This window comes from Poecilia formosa, unplaced genomic scaffold, assembly GCF_000485575.1.
Source record: "Poecilia formosa unplaced genomic scaffold, Poecilia_formosa-5.1.2 Scaffold2224, whole genome shotgun sequence".
NCBI classification, from domain to species: Eukaryota; Metazoa; Chordata; class Actinopteri; order Cyprinodontiformes; family Poeciliidae; genus Poecilia; species Poecilia formosa.
In genome coordinates, this window is record NW_006802163.1 from 1 (window position 1) to 18,404 (window position 18,404).

General features: G+C 42.7%; 1 protein-coding gene across 1 annotated transcript; it reads left to right on the plus strand.

Annotated features, from left to right (window-relative positions):
* The first annotated feature begins 2,410 nt into the window (after positions 1-2,410).
* jcada (junctional cadherin 5 associated a) lies at positions 2,411-16,663 on the plus strand. The gene is made up of 4 exons (XM_007544836.2): positions 2,411-2,951; positions 7,886-8,815; positions 10,003-13,490; positions 15,595-16,663. Exons 1-4 carry the CDS (start codon positions 2,578-2,580, stop codon positions 15,627-15,629), a joined length of 4,827 nt encoding a protein of 1,608 aa, XP_007544898.1. The 5' UTR covers positions 2,411-2,577; the 3' UTR covers positions 15,630-16,663.
* Positions 16,664-18,404: the final 1,741 nt, after the last annotated feature.

Consider the following 18,404-nt stretch of genomic DNA (forward strand, 5'->3'; position numbering starts at 1 on the left):
GATTTGGCTCTGCCTTTTAACAATCCCAGTGTGATTGGCTTTAAAACCGTCTGCGCGGCGTTTGATTCTGGCAGCGAGTCACACGCCGCTTTTCTTTTATGCCGTTTCTTATTGAGGACAGCCAGGTTGTTTGCATGAATGAGTGGGCTGCAGCAGCATCTCTGCCTCTGACAAGGCATCAAGCATGACTTCATCAAGGGCATTACATCATGAGAGGATGCACACTGGGTATCCCTAATGCAATCATTCATTAGTCCTTCAAGATAATAGTCATTGTCATTTTTGGGGGGGCGGGGTGCATAGGGGAGTATGCATAATTTATGACTTTGTAAAACATTTACTGTTTGGCTTTATTTAATGGGTAGGAAGAGATTTTTTTTTTTAGTTGAATCCTTTTCAACTTTCTCCTGTTTAATAAGGCAATTGTTTGCCTTAATAAACAATTAAACAATTGCCTTTAATAAGGCAATTGTTTTCAATTAGAATTGAAAAAGAAAATGTTCCAGTAGATGTTCTTCTAACACACTCTTCATTTCTACTGTGTTACATATGAGGATGTATTTAATAAAAGTTAAAAAAAAAGATCTGGTCGTAGCCTGACACACCAGATTCCGCACAGTTATTATTCCCTGACCAAAAATGGAGCCCCAAAATGGAAAAAGATATTTGTGGAAATACAAAATAGTCCTTGGCTCTTTCTATAGAATTTGAAAGGGGAAGTAGTAGTTAGGTGCTGCTAATTTATTCACTTAAGTGATCATCACCAAGCATGTGAAGAAATTTCTACCAGAGCAGCAAACTTCATGTGGATGATCCCAAGCACAGCAGCAAAGCTACAATGGAAAGACTGATAAACAATCACTGGGTGCAACGTTCCTGTCAAAGACTGGACCCGATCTAAGAGATGTCTCCAGTGATGTGAGACTGAAAGTCATTCAATTCATTTCAGTTCAATTTAACTCAATTCACTGAATCAATCCCAAAGAGAAATTCAACGTAGTCGTAACTCGTATCATCCAGGTGGATACACTATCCACTGGATAGTGATGCAGCAGCCAGCCTCTGTTACTGTATGATGGTCTCATGACTGTCGTGACATAACAGCTTAGTTTCCATCTAATCTCAGTGTCTGTATGGTCAGAAAGTCGGGCACCAAAACTATGGAGTTGGCAACATGATTGTTGTTTTTTTGTGGTTTCTTTTAGCAGTTCTTGGTGCTGCGTCACCACAGGCGAGGAGGTTCAAAAGGTTTGGTTGGTTGGACGTAGTGCACTGTGAAAGCGAACCACACCAGCTGAAAATGTAACAAATGTTGCAATTTGGGTCCCCAATCGAACCGAGTCTACCGGACTATCAGGTGTGAACCCCTTATTGTAATTGGACAAAAATTGAGATCTATTGCTTATCCTGCTGGGAAACCCATTGGCTGAGTGCATGTATGGAAAATCCTCCATTTATTTATTTTCTTAAATCTGAGATTTGGTTCATGGGTGTTAAAAGTTTCAGTTGGGGAAACACTGACATTCCTCTCCCCCAATGACTTCCACATTGTAAGGCACTCACTAACCAGAGGAGAGAGGCAACCAGGAAGGATCCTGATGAAACATCAAAACCTCCTGAACTGAACCCTTTGAATTTTTTTTGCTCTATTCTAGACAACAACATACATGAAATCTTCCAGTTGAGGAAAAGGATGACCTGGACAGAGCAGTTAACCGTTCTTTTTTCTGGTTGAAAACCATGATTTCACTCTACCTCAGCCCTTCACATTCAGCTGCAGTGGAAGGGTGCTGAGGGTCATAGCTTGAAGGCACCAAGAGAACCATATAATCTGCAAAGGACAAAAATGAAACCCCTAAAGTCTCAAACCAGACCCCCGTCCTCTCTGCGACTACACCTTAATTTTCCACCCGTGAACCTCACAAACAGGATCAGGGACAAGGGGGCAGCCCTGACGGAGTCCAACCAGCGCTTTGAACAAGCTTCACTTTGTCGAGGGAGTTGGGCACAGGCTCTTGCTTGCGGACACACTTTAGTGATGCTGAGGTGAACACAAGAGGCACACTGTCCTCCAGCAGTTTTGGTGATGCAAAACATGAGCTTGGGAATGCTGCTACCAGCTGGAAGTCTGTGGGAATCCAAACGCAAACAGTGGCCCTGCTTTTTAACGCAGCAGCACAGGCTCTGAAACTCCTGTTGCAGCCGTTGATGCCGAGCAGGAGGAGATGGAGGAACAGCTGGGGGGCTGGCGGGGGTTCACTTATGTCGTGGCGCCTTCTTTTTTCCCCCCGTTGTCTCAAATTTCCATAAAGGTCTTGACAACATTCGGACACGGATAGCGAGGATAATAGTTTTACCCTCACCTTTTTTTTTCTCCTTCTGTCTCTCTTCAAGTGTGTTCACACTAACCTCTTTTCTGTCTGTCTCTCTCCCAGTGATGGCCTCTGCTGTGCAGCTGTGCCGGTAATCCTGCCGGTGTGTGTAAGGGAAGAAGCGGAGACGCCTTGAAAAGCTACCTTCCTAAAGGCAGAGAGGGGGTGGGGGGAAACACCAGCACCAGCAGAAACAAATGCCACCATGTACAGCGTGGAGGACCTCCTCATCTCTCATGGATACAAACTGCCCAGACATGCCGCCTCCTCCACCCCTACGCCAGTCCCCGCATCGTCATCCGCCCGTCAACCACCCTCGTCCTCGCCGCCGTCCTACAGCAAACACCACGAAATCCTGGAGAACAGGTCCGGCCCAAGGACAGTGAACGGCTACGAGCGGGGGCCCGCGTCGGCCATGGGGAACAGCGGCGGAACAAGGCAGCCCCAGGTGTACGTCGGCGGCTGCCCCAACAACAACAACAATGAACCCAGGGAGGGGAGCCAGCCGAAACGAGACGGTGAGAACCGGGGCCAAACTGACACCCACTCCTTGGGGGAGTCGCTGACGTCGGACAGCGGGTAAGACCTGATGCTGCGATGGCTTCCTGTACTGTAAAAACGTATTTCTGCACGTGATTTTCATAAACAATGTGTTTTTTTTTATTTGCATATTTGTTAAAACTGTCCACCGTATCCTGACAGTATAACATGAGACAGATATCTGTGAAAAATTAGAGCTCCTCTGCCTCCTCCCTGTGATCCAATTGCCATCTGCAGGAATGCACCACTCGGTTAGAAACAGCCAATCATAGCCAAGAGGAGGGTCTTAGCGCTGTCAGTCATGCTCGTGCATGCGTTGCTCAGTGTGCTAATGGTGGAGAAACAATGTACTGTTCCAGGAAAACTGTTTTTACCATCGTCATCAGCAGCCAAGCTAACCAGCTTTAGCATTCCTTTGTTATGGGGAGCTGTAGCGTAGCAGAGAGCAAGGCGGAGATTATGATCTGATATTTGTAATAAGCAATTATTCAGTTAATCACATAAATTAAAAAGAGCTTGGTAATTTCTATACTAATTATTAATATTTTATGAAGGGTAATTATGTTTACAGAGACAAAATTAATCTATTTTATTCATGGTTTTGATTGTGTGTGTGTTTTACTTATTGGTTTTGGTTGTGTTTTATTTTGAATGCTTTAAGAACCTTCCAGGTCCAGTGTGGAGTTTTTGTTACAGAATTAATTATTGATCTTGAAGAAATGTCATCATTAGCTATAAGGCCTGTCGAAAATGATCTCCAAACAACATTTACTGCAGTAGTTATTGGGACAATAACGATAGATTATAGAATCTATTGTGACAGGCTCAAGCGTGAGGATGATGACTGGCTCCTATTGGCTGTTTCAGAGCCAACCAGCTCTGATTGGCTGTGTAAATCTGCAGATTTCTGTAGGCCCACAGGAAGGAGGCGGAGCTTGATGTTTTTCAGATTATCTGTCTGACATTAACTGTCATGACATAGTGACAGTTTTTATAAATATATAGAAAAATAGGTCAAGCTCGGTCCGACAGGATGCAGAGTGCCAGAATATCAATTTAAAAGCTTTGTACTGATTCTTAAGTGGATTTAGATTGACTCATTCATACATTTTGATCTAAATGTTTCCGCTGTGGAAGGTAAACCTCCACCACAGGATTAACTTTAGCTCCATGTTTAAGGATCAGAGTTCCTTATTACTCTGATCTGTTATAAAAAACACATCTCCACCCCATGGTGATGATTTCACAGTAGGGATGCTGTGTTTCAGGTGATGGGCTTTGTCAGCTTCCCTCCATACATAGCCAGAAAGTTTAATTTTGGTCTCATCTAACCAGAACGCTTTCTTCCATTGCTTGTGGCAAAAAAATGTAATGGCTTTCTTTCCACAAATGGAAAGAAAGCTTTCATCTCGCCAATGCTTTCATGCTTTCATCTCGCCAATTTTTACATAAAAACCAAATTAGCAGAGCGCACATCTAATAATTACAGATTGTTCCAGCTGAGCTGTGGACAGCTGCTGCTCCTCCAGAATAACCTGGACCCCTTGGCTGCTTCTCTAATTACTTCTGTTTTTGCCTGGCCAGCCAGTGGAAGGCCAAGTGCAGATGTACTTTGGTTTTCCCATTTTTGAGTGATGGACTGAGCAGGGCTCTGTTGGATGTTAAAACCTTGGAAAATTGTTTTACAACCTAATCATGCTTTTAAACTTCACCACAACTGTATCTGACCTGATTGATGAGTTCCTCAGACTTCTAAGAGAGCATAAAGTGATTGGCAGCAATAGCTCAGCCGTTGGCCTTGTCTTTAACTGCGCCACAGCTACACTTCTAAAAGAGAAACAAATCTGAGACAGAACATAAAGTAATAATGGCAGCACTCACCATCCTCTGTTGCTCTGCCGTGACAAAGGTTTGACTGACAGACCCATCCACCACTTCTTCACAGCCACCCCACTGCAACTAATCAGACCAGTTCTGCAGTGATTCATTGAATGATTCGAGAGCCTCTATTATTAAAATTCCTCCAGGCAAATCATCAGCCTCGAAGCTTTCTTAAAGTATGTGCGCTATGACCGGACGATTATTTGTGTTGCGCAACGCACGTGGAAGACATTTACTAATTAGGTGGCTTCATATGGCAATTGATTGGATGGAATTGCATGTAGGAGTATCGGAGTAAAGAGGACATGTCTTTAAAAACTTTTATTATTCATAATATTCCTTCTGTTTGGTCTGGTGGTTGTAATGTTACAGGAAATAGAGGGGTGTTGGTACTTCACATCATGACGCGAAATTTCTTAATACCGCAGCTTGATCCGTCGCTCACTTCTAAAATTCGCCCTTGTGTGTAAGCTCCTCTCACTACTTTTCTCTTCTCATCCCTCTTCTTCTTCTAAGGCCTTTTTTTTTAAAGCAGGAGAGGGGTAATGTATGCTCGTGTGCTAATCTCCCTCGTGGGACCTCTTGGAATTGTAATCAACACAGCTTTTGGGCAAACCCACGCTGCTCCTCTCAGCCCCCCATTTCAGCGTGCCCCACGTTTACACAGGTTGCCAGGTTTGTGGGGATACCTCCCTGCTTCCGTGTTTTCCACTCACATAAACCAATATGCCTAACTGGCTCCCGGTGTTTCACACGTAATACACCTGCCTCCATAATGGATACGTCATGAATTAAGCAGCAGTTATATAGGGAATATTTAAACATGCAGATGGAGGATTGGCTATATTTAGCTTCACAGATAGGGAGACGCTGGAGTGTGGGATATTTTCCAGGGATGTTGCCCCACTTTAGCCAGTCTGGGACTTTTATAGCAGAGCTGTTGTTCTTGTGTATTTGCATCAGTTCACTGTAAATAAGACTAAAGTCAATACAGCTGTTTTCTTGTCTACATAATTAGTCCGGGCTGCTGGATTTATTTTTCCCCCCCCAAAATATTTTGTTAGGGCAAATTTGAGTTTTTCCTCTCCAAACTGTTTTAGCTACCGAGGCAGACTCCTGAAATGTGTCACGTAACCCATAATTAGCCTCGGTGGTTGTGCGTTTTCTCAGCTGTTTTGTTGTATCATGTAGCTGGGATGCCGTTGCTGTTGGGAATGTGGGAATTACAGACATATGTTCCGCAATTTCAATCTGTTGTTTGTTCATCCATCTTCGGCCCCAACGCGTTTAGCCTGGCAGCTTTGGTTTAGATAAGGACCAGACCTATCTTTACACTCCCTCCAGACCAGTCCTGTTTAACCCAATTAGACTGATGATGATGGCAACTCATCGTTAAATGTCCTCAGATTTACCAGACTGTTGTGGCCCCACTCTCTCCCCAACCTCTCTCCATCCTCCTCTTCCCTCCCCAATCTCTTCCAGTAAACATTCATTGGCCGGTAATGATCGCGGATGGAAATGTCAAGGACGCTCGGCAGCCGAGGCCTCTGGAGGATGTGCACATGTGCGCTTGCGTCTTGTTTACATTTCCAGTCAGCCTGCATCACCAGGAACAGTCTGAAACGACTGTGTCTCATTGTTGCCCATGCGGCCCGCAGTCGAGCATCACCGAGTGAAATTCAGCTCGCCGTCTGAGACAGGGAGCGAAAAAATGAAATCGCAACAGAAAGGCCGTCAGTGAAACGGCGTCTGAAGCTGTGATGTGTTCAGGACGGCGGTGTAGGAATAACAGACAGTGTGTCATTGTGTAATGTGTTCACTGTGCCCCGTAGGAAAGCTCAATTACCTAACATTACACGGCTATTTATAGGCATCTGTCTCCATCTAGTGGGACAGGATTTCTGTTTTTTTTTTGTTTTTTTTTTTATTATTTTCCCATCTGTTTATGTTTCTGAGTATTTTGTCATTATGATGGTACCTGTATTGCTGTGAACATTTGTTGTTCTCTTATGGACTTTCCTTTTTTTTGTCACATTTAAATGTTTCAGTTCTTCAACAAATCTAATATCAGTCAACTTGAGTGAATACAAAAATCATATTTGGTATATACAGCATTTGTTTAACAATTGAAAGCAATTGTGCTATAAAATGGCACTATGTGCCAGGAAAATACATAATACTGCCCCTTTAAAGGAAATTAGCTGTCCTGATAGGAGTGGGCGATTTGGATTTACAGTTCTATCAAGTTATTTTGTGGTTCTATTGTGATAATGACAAAAGTGATGATAAAAACTATTTATTACTTCTTTTTTAGGTCACTGTATGACTGTGACTGCATGATAGTAATCATTATTATTTTATATTATATACTATTATTCAGTATAATTTAGGGCTGGAAGGTATGGCTGAAAAAGCTTACCATGATACTAGCGTTTCATATCAGTCAATATCTGTAATTATTTATACATTTTTTGTTTTAAATATCTGAATTGCCAATCTGATTTGACCTTTCCTGTTTTAGCCACAGTTCTCTCTCCACACTGTTGTTTTTGATTTTTAAGCAGTTATGAGGCACGGTGGGGAAACCCTGATCTGCTGCTGTGCAAGTAACTCAACAGGTTGTTGCTAAGTAACCAAAGAGTGAATGAGTTAGCTTGCTTAGCTGGCTGTGAGAGGATCAAATTAAGTTTAAATGAAAAATACTTTAATTTTGAATTGAATAGAAGGTTGAGCAGTTTAAGCCTTTCCTAAGCCTACATCTACCAGAAAGCTGTGCGGTTCTGGTACAGAGTTCAGTGAAATCAATAAATATTCTATCAGACTATTGATACTGATCTGTTGCAATATATATTGTTATTAATTTATTGTCCAACCTTAGAATAGCTTTAATATTTATTTTTTTCTTTTGCATTATTGTTGTTTTTTAGGTCTTTATTTCATAATGACTACTGTCAGCACTGACTTAAGATTCTCTCCAAAAAATCTTATAGAGTGTCTATAACTGGAATATAAAATCTCTCAAATCTTGTCCACTTTTTGTTCAGTTCACAGAAGGCACTCTGACCTTTTCATTTATTTGGCTTTCCTTCAAGGTTTTGTGATGGCAACAGAGGCCCACAGCCACAATCCAAGGATGTTTCATACTGGAGGAGGAGAGGCCAGGATTTCAGCGTGCTGCTGGACTACGCTGACATCAGGGAACCCCATGGAAAGGGACAGGGAGGGCTCAGCAGGCCAGAAGGGCCTCAGCAGGCCAGAGGTCAAGAGCTCTCTGTGGAGGACCGTCAGAGAGCAGCTCAGGAAAGGCAGCGCTGGGCAGCCCATGCTCAAGCTCAAGCCCTGGCCCAGGCACAGGGCCGCTCTAGAGAAAGGGAGGCTGCCCTCCAGCAATGGAGGATGGCAACCGAGAGGAAATGCCAGAGCCTGGGGACGGAGGAGTGGCACCCAGCTGTGAGCTTCGGCCGCCAGATGTCTCAGAGCGAGGCGGAGCGTTGGGGACAGGAGCAGCAGCGACTCCATGCCAGAACGCCAGAGGGCATGGTAGTCCACCCCAGGACCAAAGCTAAGTCCCAGTCTCTGCCCAGGGTGTTGCAACCCGAGAGCCTGCAATACGTGGACATAGCATTGTCTGGTAAGGAAATGTTCAGGCGAGTCAACGGCCACCCGCTGACCCACCAAGACTTTTACCGAGCACCTCGCTGGCCAGAAAACGGGAGGCCGGCCAGTGCCAACCAACTCTCAATCACACCAAAGGCCCGCTTCACCCGACCCCCCAGACCCCCTTCTTACGAGATGCACCAGCAGATCAGGGGAAGCTGCGAGGTTCTGTCTGGCAGAGAGTCAGTTACCCCCATGGCAAGGGACAGAACTCCCATCCCCACATCGAGAAGTAAAGACCCTCAGTTGGACTATTTTGCACAGGATTCTGGGCCTCCGGGGTATATCCCTCCTCCGTCTTATAAAAGAGCTCCAATAATGGGAGGGGCGTTCCGAGGATATGGAGATGTTCCTTTTGAGTACAGGTTATTATCGCCTTTTTTCATAAATGAATTAATTTAAGACATTTGCATTCTCTTATTAAACTTAAACATGGAGAGCCAAGTTTAAAAGAGCCACTGTTGGATTTAAATGTCTGAAAATTATCACAAAAATAACATCAGACACCGTTTAAAATGATATTTTTTGTGAGGTTTTTGGTTAAAACTTTAGGAGCTGACTTAATTGTCTGTCGTTTGTTTTATTTCAATTTGGTCTCATTCTCATGAAAATTGATTTATTAAGCAGAAACAAGGATCATAGTTTAGTTTTATCATATAACATCTCAGCATAGTCCTTTCTCATTCAAGCTATTTGAATTAGCCAAGTAATAATTTCAAACATATGTTTTTGCCCTTTTAGTCTCAGTCTGTGTCTAATAGGAAAACATGAACATCATTCATGTGTGTTAACTCCTGCCTTTCACTTACAGACGGGATGTTTTCTCTACAGTATCACCAGTGCAGTGGTTTCTACATTGTCTTCTCAGAGAAGAACAAAAAGAAAAGATCTCAATATAAAACTTGAAGTAAACCTAAGATGAGATGTCCAGTTCAGGGTGTTTTTAATAGACTGATATAAGAGTCCCCATGAAATGCAAATCCTGACGACTGTTGTTAGTCTGCTATAAGTAATTTTGTAATCTGCTGCACCCATAGTGTTGGTTAGCAAAAGATGCTGCCAGCTAGCACTGTGGAATTAGCTACCAGAGTTTTTGAAACATTTTGGACCAGTTCCTACCGCATTCCTTATAATACATGCATGTATCAAAGTGATGTAGGTGAATTATCAGACAATTGAAACATAAGCCAATAAAATGTCAAAATGCTAAGATTAAAAAGTAAGCAAGCAACTTGTTCTATTTGTCCAACTGAAGAAAATTGCATTAAAATATCTTATGAGCCAAATTATCAGTCATTTCAATCGACTAATTCAGATGAAAACATTGTCAGCAGTAACAATATGTGGGTTTATTGCATAAAGATAAAAAAAAAATACTGTGGTCCTATCAGGTATTTGAGCTAGAAGCATTTTTTTTATTAATAATCTTTCATTATTGATGCTTTATATGTCTAAATATGCAGCAGAATAGTGCTACATTCTTATTCAAGTGTATCTATTCATAAAACCATTGTATTGATTTTCATGTTGTCTTTGTTCCTTTAACTTTTAGGTACAGAGGGGATATGTATCCACAGATACAAGTGGCTCCCGATGGATCTCATTGGTTCATCAGGCATCCAGCTTGTTCCTGGCCTGGTCCCCACAGAGACAGAAGTGCATCCGCCCAGAAGCAGCTTTACCCTGTGTATTCAACCCAGGAGCATTCAGGAGGAGGAGTTCAGTATATCTCCTTTGATGATCCTCGCATTCGTCACATTTCCTCAGCTCTGGGTGGTAACTCCCTGACGGACGCTGACAAAATCCGCCACATCCGTAATGAGCTTCCCAGCGTCACCGTATCGGAGCCTGCACCCGACGACAGTGCCTTTTTGCCCCCGCCACTGGGGCCTTTCATCTCTGCCAAACTGGCAGGTGAAAATAACCAGACGTCTTCTAGCAACGTGGACAATGAAAATAAAAGGTGGCGAAGTGATTTGCACAAAGACACTATAAGTAACTTCCGAGCACCTGACCAAAACTGCAACAACAGACATCTCAACACTCTACCATCTCCGTCGTCCCCCTCTTCAGCTTTTCAGCCCCCATTAACAAGGACCTTTTCTCGTCAGGGGTCCAGTTCGGACCAGGTCTTTGCAGAAACCATCACACAAGTAAAGACAATTGTTCCAGAGTCAGGACAAGAAATCCAAAGGAACACCAAGAGAAGAGTGAGTGAAACCATTTTCTGCCTCGTGTCCGTCCCCGTTCACACGCCGACAAACATTAACAAAGGCTTAGCAGCTGATCAGAACAATAATGAGGCAATGCCAAACCTGACCGTTACGAACACTGACACTTTTGCTGTAGGTCTCAAAGAAAGCCCTAACATCCGTAGCAAGTCTGTGAATGAGATACCCATCAAGTCACGCTACTCTAACTACCACACTACCAGCACGTCCTCAATGAGGAATTACAAAAGAGCTCCTTTAAGAAAGGAGGTCATAGACGCCTGGGTACTCCAAGCAAATGAGGACAAGGAGTTAGGCTATGGTGGATCTTGGCCTGGAAACCAATACCGTAACCAGGAAACTCAAACAGGCTCACCTGTGACAGGTTTTAAAAGTCCAGAAACCCAAAGCCCTACCAAGAGACAGGAGGCTCTTCATTCAGCCTCAGATACAACTATGGATCTTGATATTGGGACTGATAGTGCCTCTTCTTATGGGTACCCAATGATGGGTCAAAAAAACCTTCATCTTTCCAGTAACAGCGCCTTCTCCCATCTTAGCCTAAGCCAGACACAAACAGAATCACTTCAGCACACACAACAGGACCCATCCTCTCCTACCAAGACACAAAATCAGGGAGAACATCAGTTATCTTCTCCTAAGAAGAGCAGCCCACCTGAAAGTGAAGAACAACTGGTCTTTGGGCAATTTCTCTTGAAGCCAGTGAACCGACGACCCTGTGACGCAATTGGTGAATTGGAAACTATTAACAAAGAGATGGAAGATACGATTAGCAAAAGACCAAATGTGAGTTGTTTTAAAAATGATAGTGTGGATGAAAGACTGGCTTGTTTTAAATCAGGAGCACATTTCACTGGTGGTCCAGAACCAGGCCGGGAAGCAATTAGTCTCCCACCAATGCACATCGAAAGGCCCAATAATATAAAAAAGCGATCAAAGTCTTTTGCCTCTAGTTCTGATCTAGAATCGATGGAAATGAGTGGAAATTTCTCCAAGCCACAGGCCAATAACATGCCACTAACAAGTAAGCAATCGCTGCATCCCCAACCAACCCGTAGCAACAATTTTCTCTTGTCCTTCGTCCCCCCTTGTAGTGATTCAAACCATCTCTACAGGCAGGACATCCCAGTTCCTCAAGAGTCCTTGTTGAGGGATGTGGGACTTACTGTCTACACAGAAACTCCTGGTGGTCCTGGAGAGCCAATGCAGCGCTCACTTTCAGTCCCATCTCCACTCAATCATAAAGATCATAGTCAGTCCATGACAGCTCTTGTGAAAACTAGTGGCAGCTTTGAGCACAATTCAAGAGAAGAACTTGATCGTAACTCGAAAGGACACTCTAAATCAGACCTCTCACCATTCGGTAGTGAGTCAAAGGTCTGTGGAATAGAGAGGGAAAGTTGCATATCGCCTGAAAAAGGCAACTTGCTACATACTACAAGACGGACAATGGAGGTGTCTTATGCGTTTAGAGATGATGATAGTGATGAAAGATATGCGCTCTCTGAACCTCTAACATATAAGAATGACTCAACAATCGCAGATAAGCACTTAGAGAGCCTACTTATTCAGGAAAAAGCTAACACTTTGCCTGTGGAAGACCTCAGCAACCTGTATGAGGTGAAATTTGCAAAAGGAATCCCTGAAAATGAGTCTATAGAGGAGAGGGCTGCAAGGATCTTGGGTATTGCTGTTCCAGTTGAGGCTTTATGTGTTGAAGATAAACAGTCTGATGACGACGAGACTGAAATGGACACTGCTTTGGTTGACAAACAGCTAAGTTCAAATGAAGAAACACAGCAAGTAACAAGAGTGGTTGTGCAAGTCCAAGAGGAATCCCTGACCATCCAGGGAGCAGATATGGAGGTGATCAAGGAGACAGGGTCTAGTGTGGTGCAAGAGGAAGAAGATAGACTAAAGCACACAAATGACCACAATGATGGCCAGCAGAACCAGGATACAGAAACTCCATCAGTTCTAGACCTCCCTGAGTTCCCACCAAATAAGCTTCCTCTGTCCCTACCCGTCACACCAGACGAGACCTTATCACTCAGCATATGTAGTGGGGAGAAGAAAGGGAGAGGCGGAACATGCAAACTTATTGAATCTCTGCAAGATAAGCTGAACTGTTCTGCAGCTTCATCTGCTGCTGCTTCGACTGGGTCGACTACAGACAGAATGGCCCGTCTTAAAGAACTGGACTCTGTGTCTAGAATAAGACGCCTTAGCCTGAAAAGTCCAGAGCCTGTACAGGAACCAGGATCTAAAGAAGTAGAAGATCTAACAATGAAAGTTTGTAGCGAGACAAGGAAAAATGTTGCACAGCAAGGTGTTGAGAAGGAGGAGCAGGAAGAGAATGGAAAAATAAATCAAGAGGATGAATGTGTTAATTTAGGGAAGTGTGAAGAACCAAAAGAAACGGCTGATGAACTCTGTAGGGAAGAGCAAAGACATGTAGAGGAGGTATATGGCATGACCGTTGAAACTGGACAAAAGGGAAGCAGCGAGATAAGTGAAGAGCATTTTAAACCCGAAGCTGAGGAAAGAATGATGGATTTGAGAATTGTAGAAGATGTTGAAAACACCTCGGAGAACGTACCAGAAGCATTGGTCTGTAGAGCTGAGGCCACCAAACATGCAGAGGAAGGAAAGTTACCGATACCAAAGCAGCGCACCAAGCTCCAGAAGCCTCCTCTGCTTCCTAAACCTCGCAGCGTTCCCAAGAGGGAAATCACTCTGCCACTGAGCTTCAGTACCGGAACCTGTGGCACCTCCGATGTGGAGGATGAGGAAATGCTCTCTGTCTCAGGTGGGTGTGAAAATCATTAAATGATTATTACTTTTCAAATATACATGTCCCCATCATAGTGAGTCATCCATTATATAAACGTAAACATGTCATATTTGTTACTTTACATGTGTATGATGTTACCCATTCTCTTTAAGTTACATGTCAAGAAAAACGTCAGTGTTCTTTGCCCAGCAGCTTGGGTGGATGCATTGTCATCCTGAAAAATAGCTTCATCATCACCAGACCTACTTTAGATTAATTGAGTTAGTAAAGTGTCCAAAGGTTCAATGCCCTTCCTGCAGAAGTAATGACTGCCATCTGTCCTACTCCTTTGCCTGACATTCAGTCTCGTATTATTAGTGGATGTGGAAATGTGCTTGTTTTTTTTTGCATGCAGTGACTGTTATACAGTCCTGCAAAAATGTTAAGAGAAAAGTTCTATCCCAACCCAACCTGGCCCTTCGAGAAAAAGTAAATAGTTGACAAGGAGCCTTTTATATCACTGTGGAGGATTGTTGGCCCACTCCTTTTTGCAGAATTGTTTTTATTCAATAAAATGTAAAGCATGAACTTATTTGATTGAAGTTATCCCATAGCTTCTTAGTCATATTCAAGTCCAACCTTTGACCCAGTCCATAGCCTTCCCATTGTGGTAAGCTATTTAGAGGTGGTTTTGCTTGTGTGCTTCAGAATATTGTCCTGCTGCATGGTGGCTTGACAATTAGGGGTATACTAGACAGTTTAATACTGCACTAGTTAAGTGTTGATCCGTTACTGATTTGTTATGACACACTGAGCAGCTAACGTTGTACCTGTTGTAGTGTGTAAAGTCAATCCCAGGGATCTTTTTGAAGAGCAAATTCAGAATTTATTCTGGTCAGATGAAACCATTTGTGCACAAATCCAGTAACTCTTAGATACACAACAACAGCATTAACAATGACTCCGCCACAGCAGTCAAAAACTTGCCTGCCCTTCCGGGTTCAACACCTGTCTGCTACCTGTCACCCCTTGGCTCATATGCTCTCCAGCATATGCTCATATGCTGGAGAGCATATGAGTCAAGGGCCAAGATGGGTGTGGTCCCATCTAGTGACCACATCCAAAAATACATATATTTGGCTCCTATAAGGGGTTTTTGCAAGGGAGCAGAATTCATTGTTCCATTCTTTACAGGAAGTCGTCCAGGTCTCAAAGCAGCAAAACACCCTGGGCATCACACAACACCACCATGTTTGACTGTTTGTGTGATGTTTTTTTGTCTGAAAGTGGGTTAAATTTGCACCTGGTTAATTTTGCACTAAACTAATCTTTTAGTTACTGGAACCTGTAACTAAAAGATTGGCATTCTGTTTGCTGGCATTTGCAAAGCAGCCAATCTGAAAGCACCATTCACTGTCCTTGATGCAGATTGGTTGTATCTCCAAGAGCAGAGATGAGGAAGACTGTAAAATAGGCAGTTCAGAGTGTTTCTAGAGGTAATCTCAAGTATTTTGGGAGTTCATGGGTGGGTGTAGTCCTTAGTCATTGCGAATACCAGAGGTCCACCATATGTTAAAATTCAAACAAAGATGCTGAGCCTAGCTAAACCACTGCTTGGCTAAAGTTGTTTACCTGTAGAAAGGTAAACAGAAAAACCGGTGGGCATGTTCTATGTTGGCCCCTTTGACATTCCATCATTGAGGTCATCATAGCAAACCTTTACTTTGGAAATCCTCTAGATCTGCATACCTAAACCCAGAAGCAAGTGGAGTAATAATTTTCAGGTTAGTGTGGACAGGCCCTGAATCCTGCTAATATTTGCTACCATAAAAAGAGAATCATAGTTGGCAGTGTCTGTTTCATTTTTTCTCCTATGTTTTACCGAGTTAGCCTTGACATGAAACGGAAACACACACATTTCTGTAGATGAAATGAAATAAAAACAAATCTGATCTTTTTAGTTGACTCTTGGAGCCAATCTGACCGGGCGGTGACTCCAGCTCTGTCTCTCTCTCTCTCTCTCTCTCTGTAACAAAGCAAACACTGTTGAACTCTTCCTTTCAGGTCCCATTTGCTGAAAGTCTGCCCTCGTTTTCAGGGATGCTGTCTCATCTCTTCTTTCCTCTCCTTTTCTCATCAGACTCATATGACCCCAGTCGAGTAGAAAGGGTGTGACCTCCAACCACTGCCTTCACCACTGTGGAAATCTGTCTTTCTCCCGTTAACAGCTTTTTTTTACCACCGACAAAGACTTCCATCTCGCCTCGTAGCTCAGTCGGCTCTCCCTCCCGCCTCCTTCCAACATCTCCAAGAACCGACCGTCCTGGTGCTGCCAGAGCATTTTTACAGCCAATAAAAGCTACAGCTGGGTGCTGGTTCTTTAGGTCGTATCAGACTTGTCACCCCGTCGTCTTCGCCTCTAAAACTAGTTCACATTCTCAAGCAAGCAGACTTCCTCCTCTCAGAAGTCGTCTTTCCGTTTCGGAAGAATGTGTGTCGTTGATTCCCGTCCGCACTTCTTGGGAGCTTCCGTGTCGAAACCTGAATGTAAGAGTGCTTCTGTTTATTGAGCGAGCAAAAGAAATGTAACAGAAAAAAAAGATAAACCACAAACACACACACACACACACACACACACAAGGTGACAGTATTGCATTACAATCAGTATTAACCTACACCAAATGTAAATAAGAGTTATAAGATTTTATTAAGATTATAAAGAAAAAATTCAATCTAAGACAATAAATTGAAATGTATATTTTCTTATGTATGTTGAAAGATTAGATTTGTTTTTCAAAGTGTAATCCTTATGTGTATGAGCAGTAATGAAACTCCTAACCGTTTTTTCCCCCCCTCCTAGATGTGTGTGATCGAGAATGTACTAAAAGAGTATGGGTTGCAAAGAGAAACACTGTGGTCCTTGAATAGTTTCACTCAAGAGCAATATAGTCGTCATATACAGGGCATAATACCAGTAGTAAAGTCTATTTCAAGGAGCTAATCTCATTTGCTTTGAAGCTCTACCTTTAGGTACAAGTGTTAGATTTGCACTGCGGAGATTATTGGCTCCGTGTTATTCCCAAACACCTGGTAATCTCCTCACGTACTCGGAGATTACGCTCAGAGCGATCCCCCTTTGTTCGCTCTCAGTATCAGCAGCCTCACTGTGTTAGAAATGTCTTTAGTTAAACCGCATACTGTTCCAAAAACAAAATAAATAAAAAATCATTCCATGCGTAATGTGTGGCATTAAGAGATCTGTACATGCAGTTCCGCTGAGAAGTTTACATCCAGGTCATGTTAACTTTGGACTTTTAATGATTTATTTCAACCAGGTTTTCTACCAGGAGTGAATAACTATAGAAAGGGATTTAGATGCCTGGGTCTGAGTAAAAGGGTCAAATTATATGTTTTCAGGCTCATATGCATCCATTTAACCTTTGGTTATATTTACTTCAAGCAGAAACTTGTCATGGCCAACACCACGTTTCTGGCATAACTTTGTCCTCTTCTCAGCAATGATTGTTTTCCAATTGAGGTTAGGACATTCCAGATGTTTATTGGTAGCCGTCGTTTTTCCATTCCAAAATCAGTGTTGGTGCGTCAAGCTACTGTCAGCAAGCTTCAATCGTCTCGTTGTTTGAGGTACATTTGTAGAATTTGGAAGTACCTCTCTTTCTCCACACACCAGAACTACTGGCAGCAGAGCGGCCGCATCGTGTTGCTGCCCCTTCTATGTTTAGTAGCTGTTTCAACGTATTCAGGTTTAAAAGCCTGACCTTGACTCCTCTTGTCAGTAGCTTGTCACTAGCTGTGTTTCCATTGACCATACAGTTGCGCAATTTGACATTTTCACTTAATGGAAACACTGCAGTTTAAAACAAAACATTTTTGATAAAAGATTTTGGTGCTAGGATGAGGTGTTTTTATTTGGTAGTAGCAAAACTGCAATAGAAAGACTTTTCTTGCATCACGAGTCACATGATCACCACCCAGATGTTGCCAATGGCACAAACCATGAAGAAGAAAACAGGAAGTGGTAGGAGGATGATGGGGTAACATGTTTTATGAATATTGTGTGAATAAACATATTCGCGTGTGATTTTGTGTTTCTTAGTCAATGAAAACGTTTCAATTTCAAAAATTGTGTCTTCTCAACAAAATTTCACAATATTTGTCAATATTTAGCAATATTGACAAAGTTTTGCCCACATTTGCAATAGAAACGTCTTTCATCTGACCCTAAAATTCTCCAGAATTTATTTGATTTGTTTATGTGAGGAACTAGTGGGACAAAAAACAGCCATGTTTTGAAGGTGTTGAATATGCAGACTGATATAATTCTTGGTTGGTAATCTCTTAATCAGTGGTCATGTAAAACTCTTTCAACTATCAACAGTTACACCGGTAGTACAGCAATATCCAGCTTATGGTAGGTTTGAGTTTTGTTGGTCTTTTTTTAAAGGTTGTATTGGCTCTATTGGCCTTTACTTGATAGTGAATTGACAGAAAAGTGGGTTATAAGAGAAGAGAGAAGACAATGCGGCAAAGGTCACCAGGCCGGGAATTGAACCTGCGACAGCCGCATCAAGGACTAAGGCCTCCATATGTGGGTTGTGGTTGACCCCTGCACCACCACAGCACACCTAGTTGTGTAGAAATCACTCTGTAAACTTTCCAATACTTGGTTATTCCCTTGGACGTTTCCATTATTCTTAATATTGGTTTTCTGTTGAGTTCTGCCAACCAAAGACAGCATAGAACTAATGCACCTTATTTTCTTATTTTTAAAAATGTTTGAATCTGTTTGTTGCATAAATATTCCATAGATTGGCTACAATAAATCATTAAATGCCCAAAAAGTGCTATGATATTCAAAGTCCGCGATGGGTTTATGCAAACTTCCGACTGGAACTGTTGAGATTTTCCTCGTCAGTTTGTTGCGTTTGT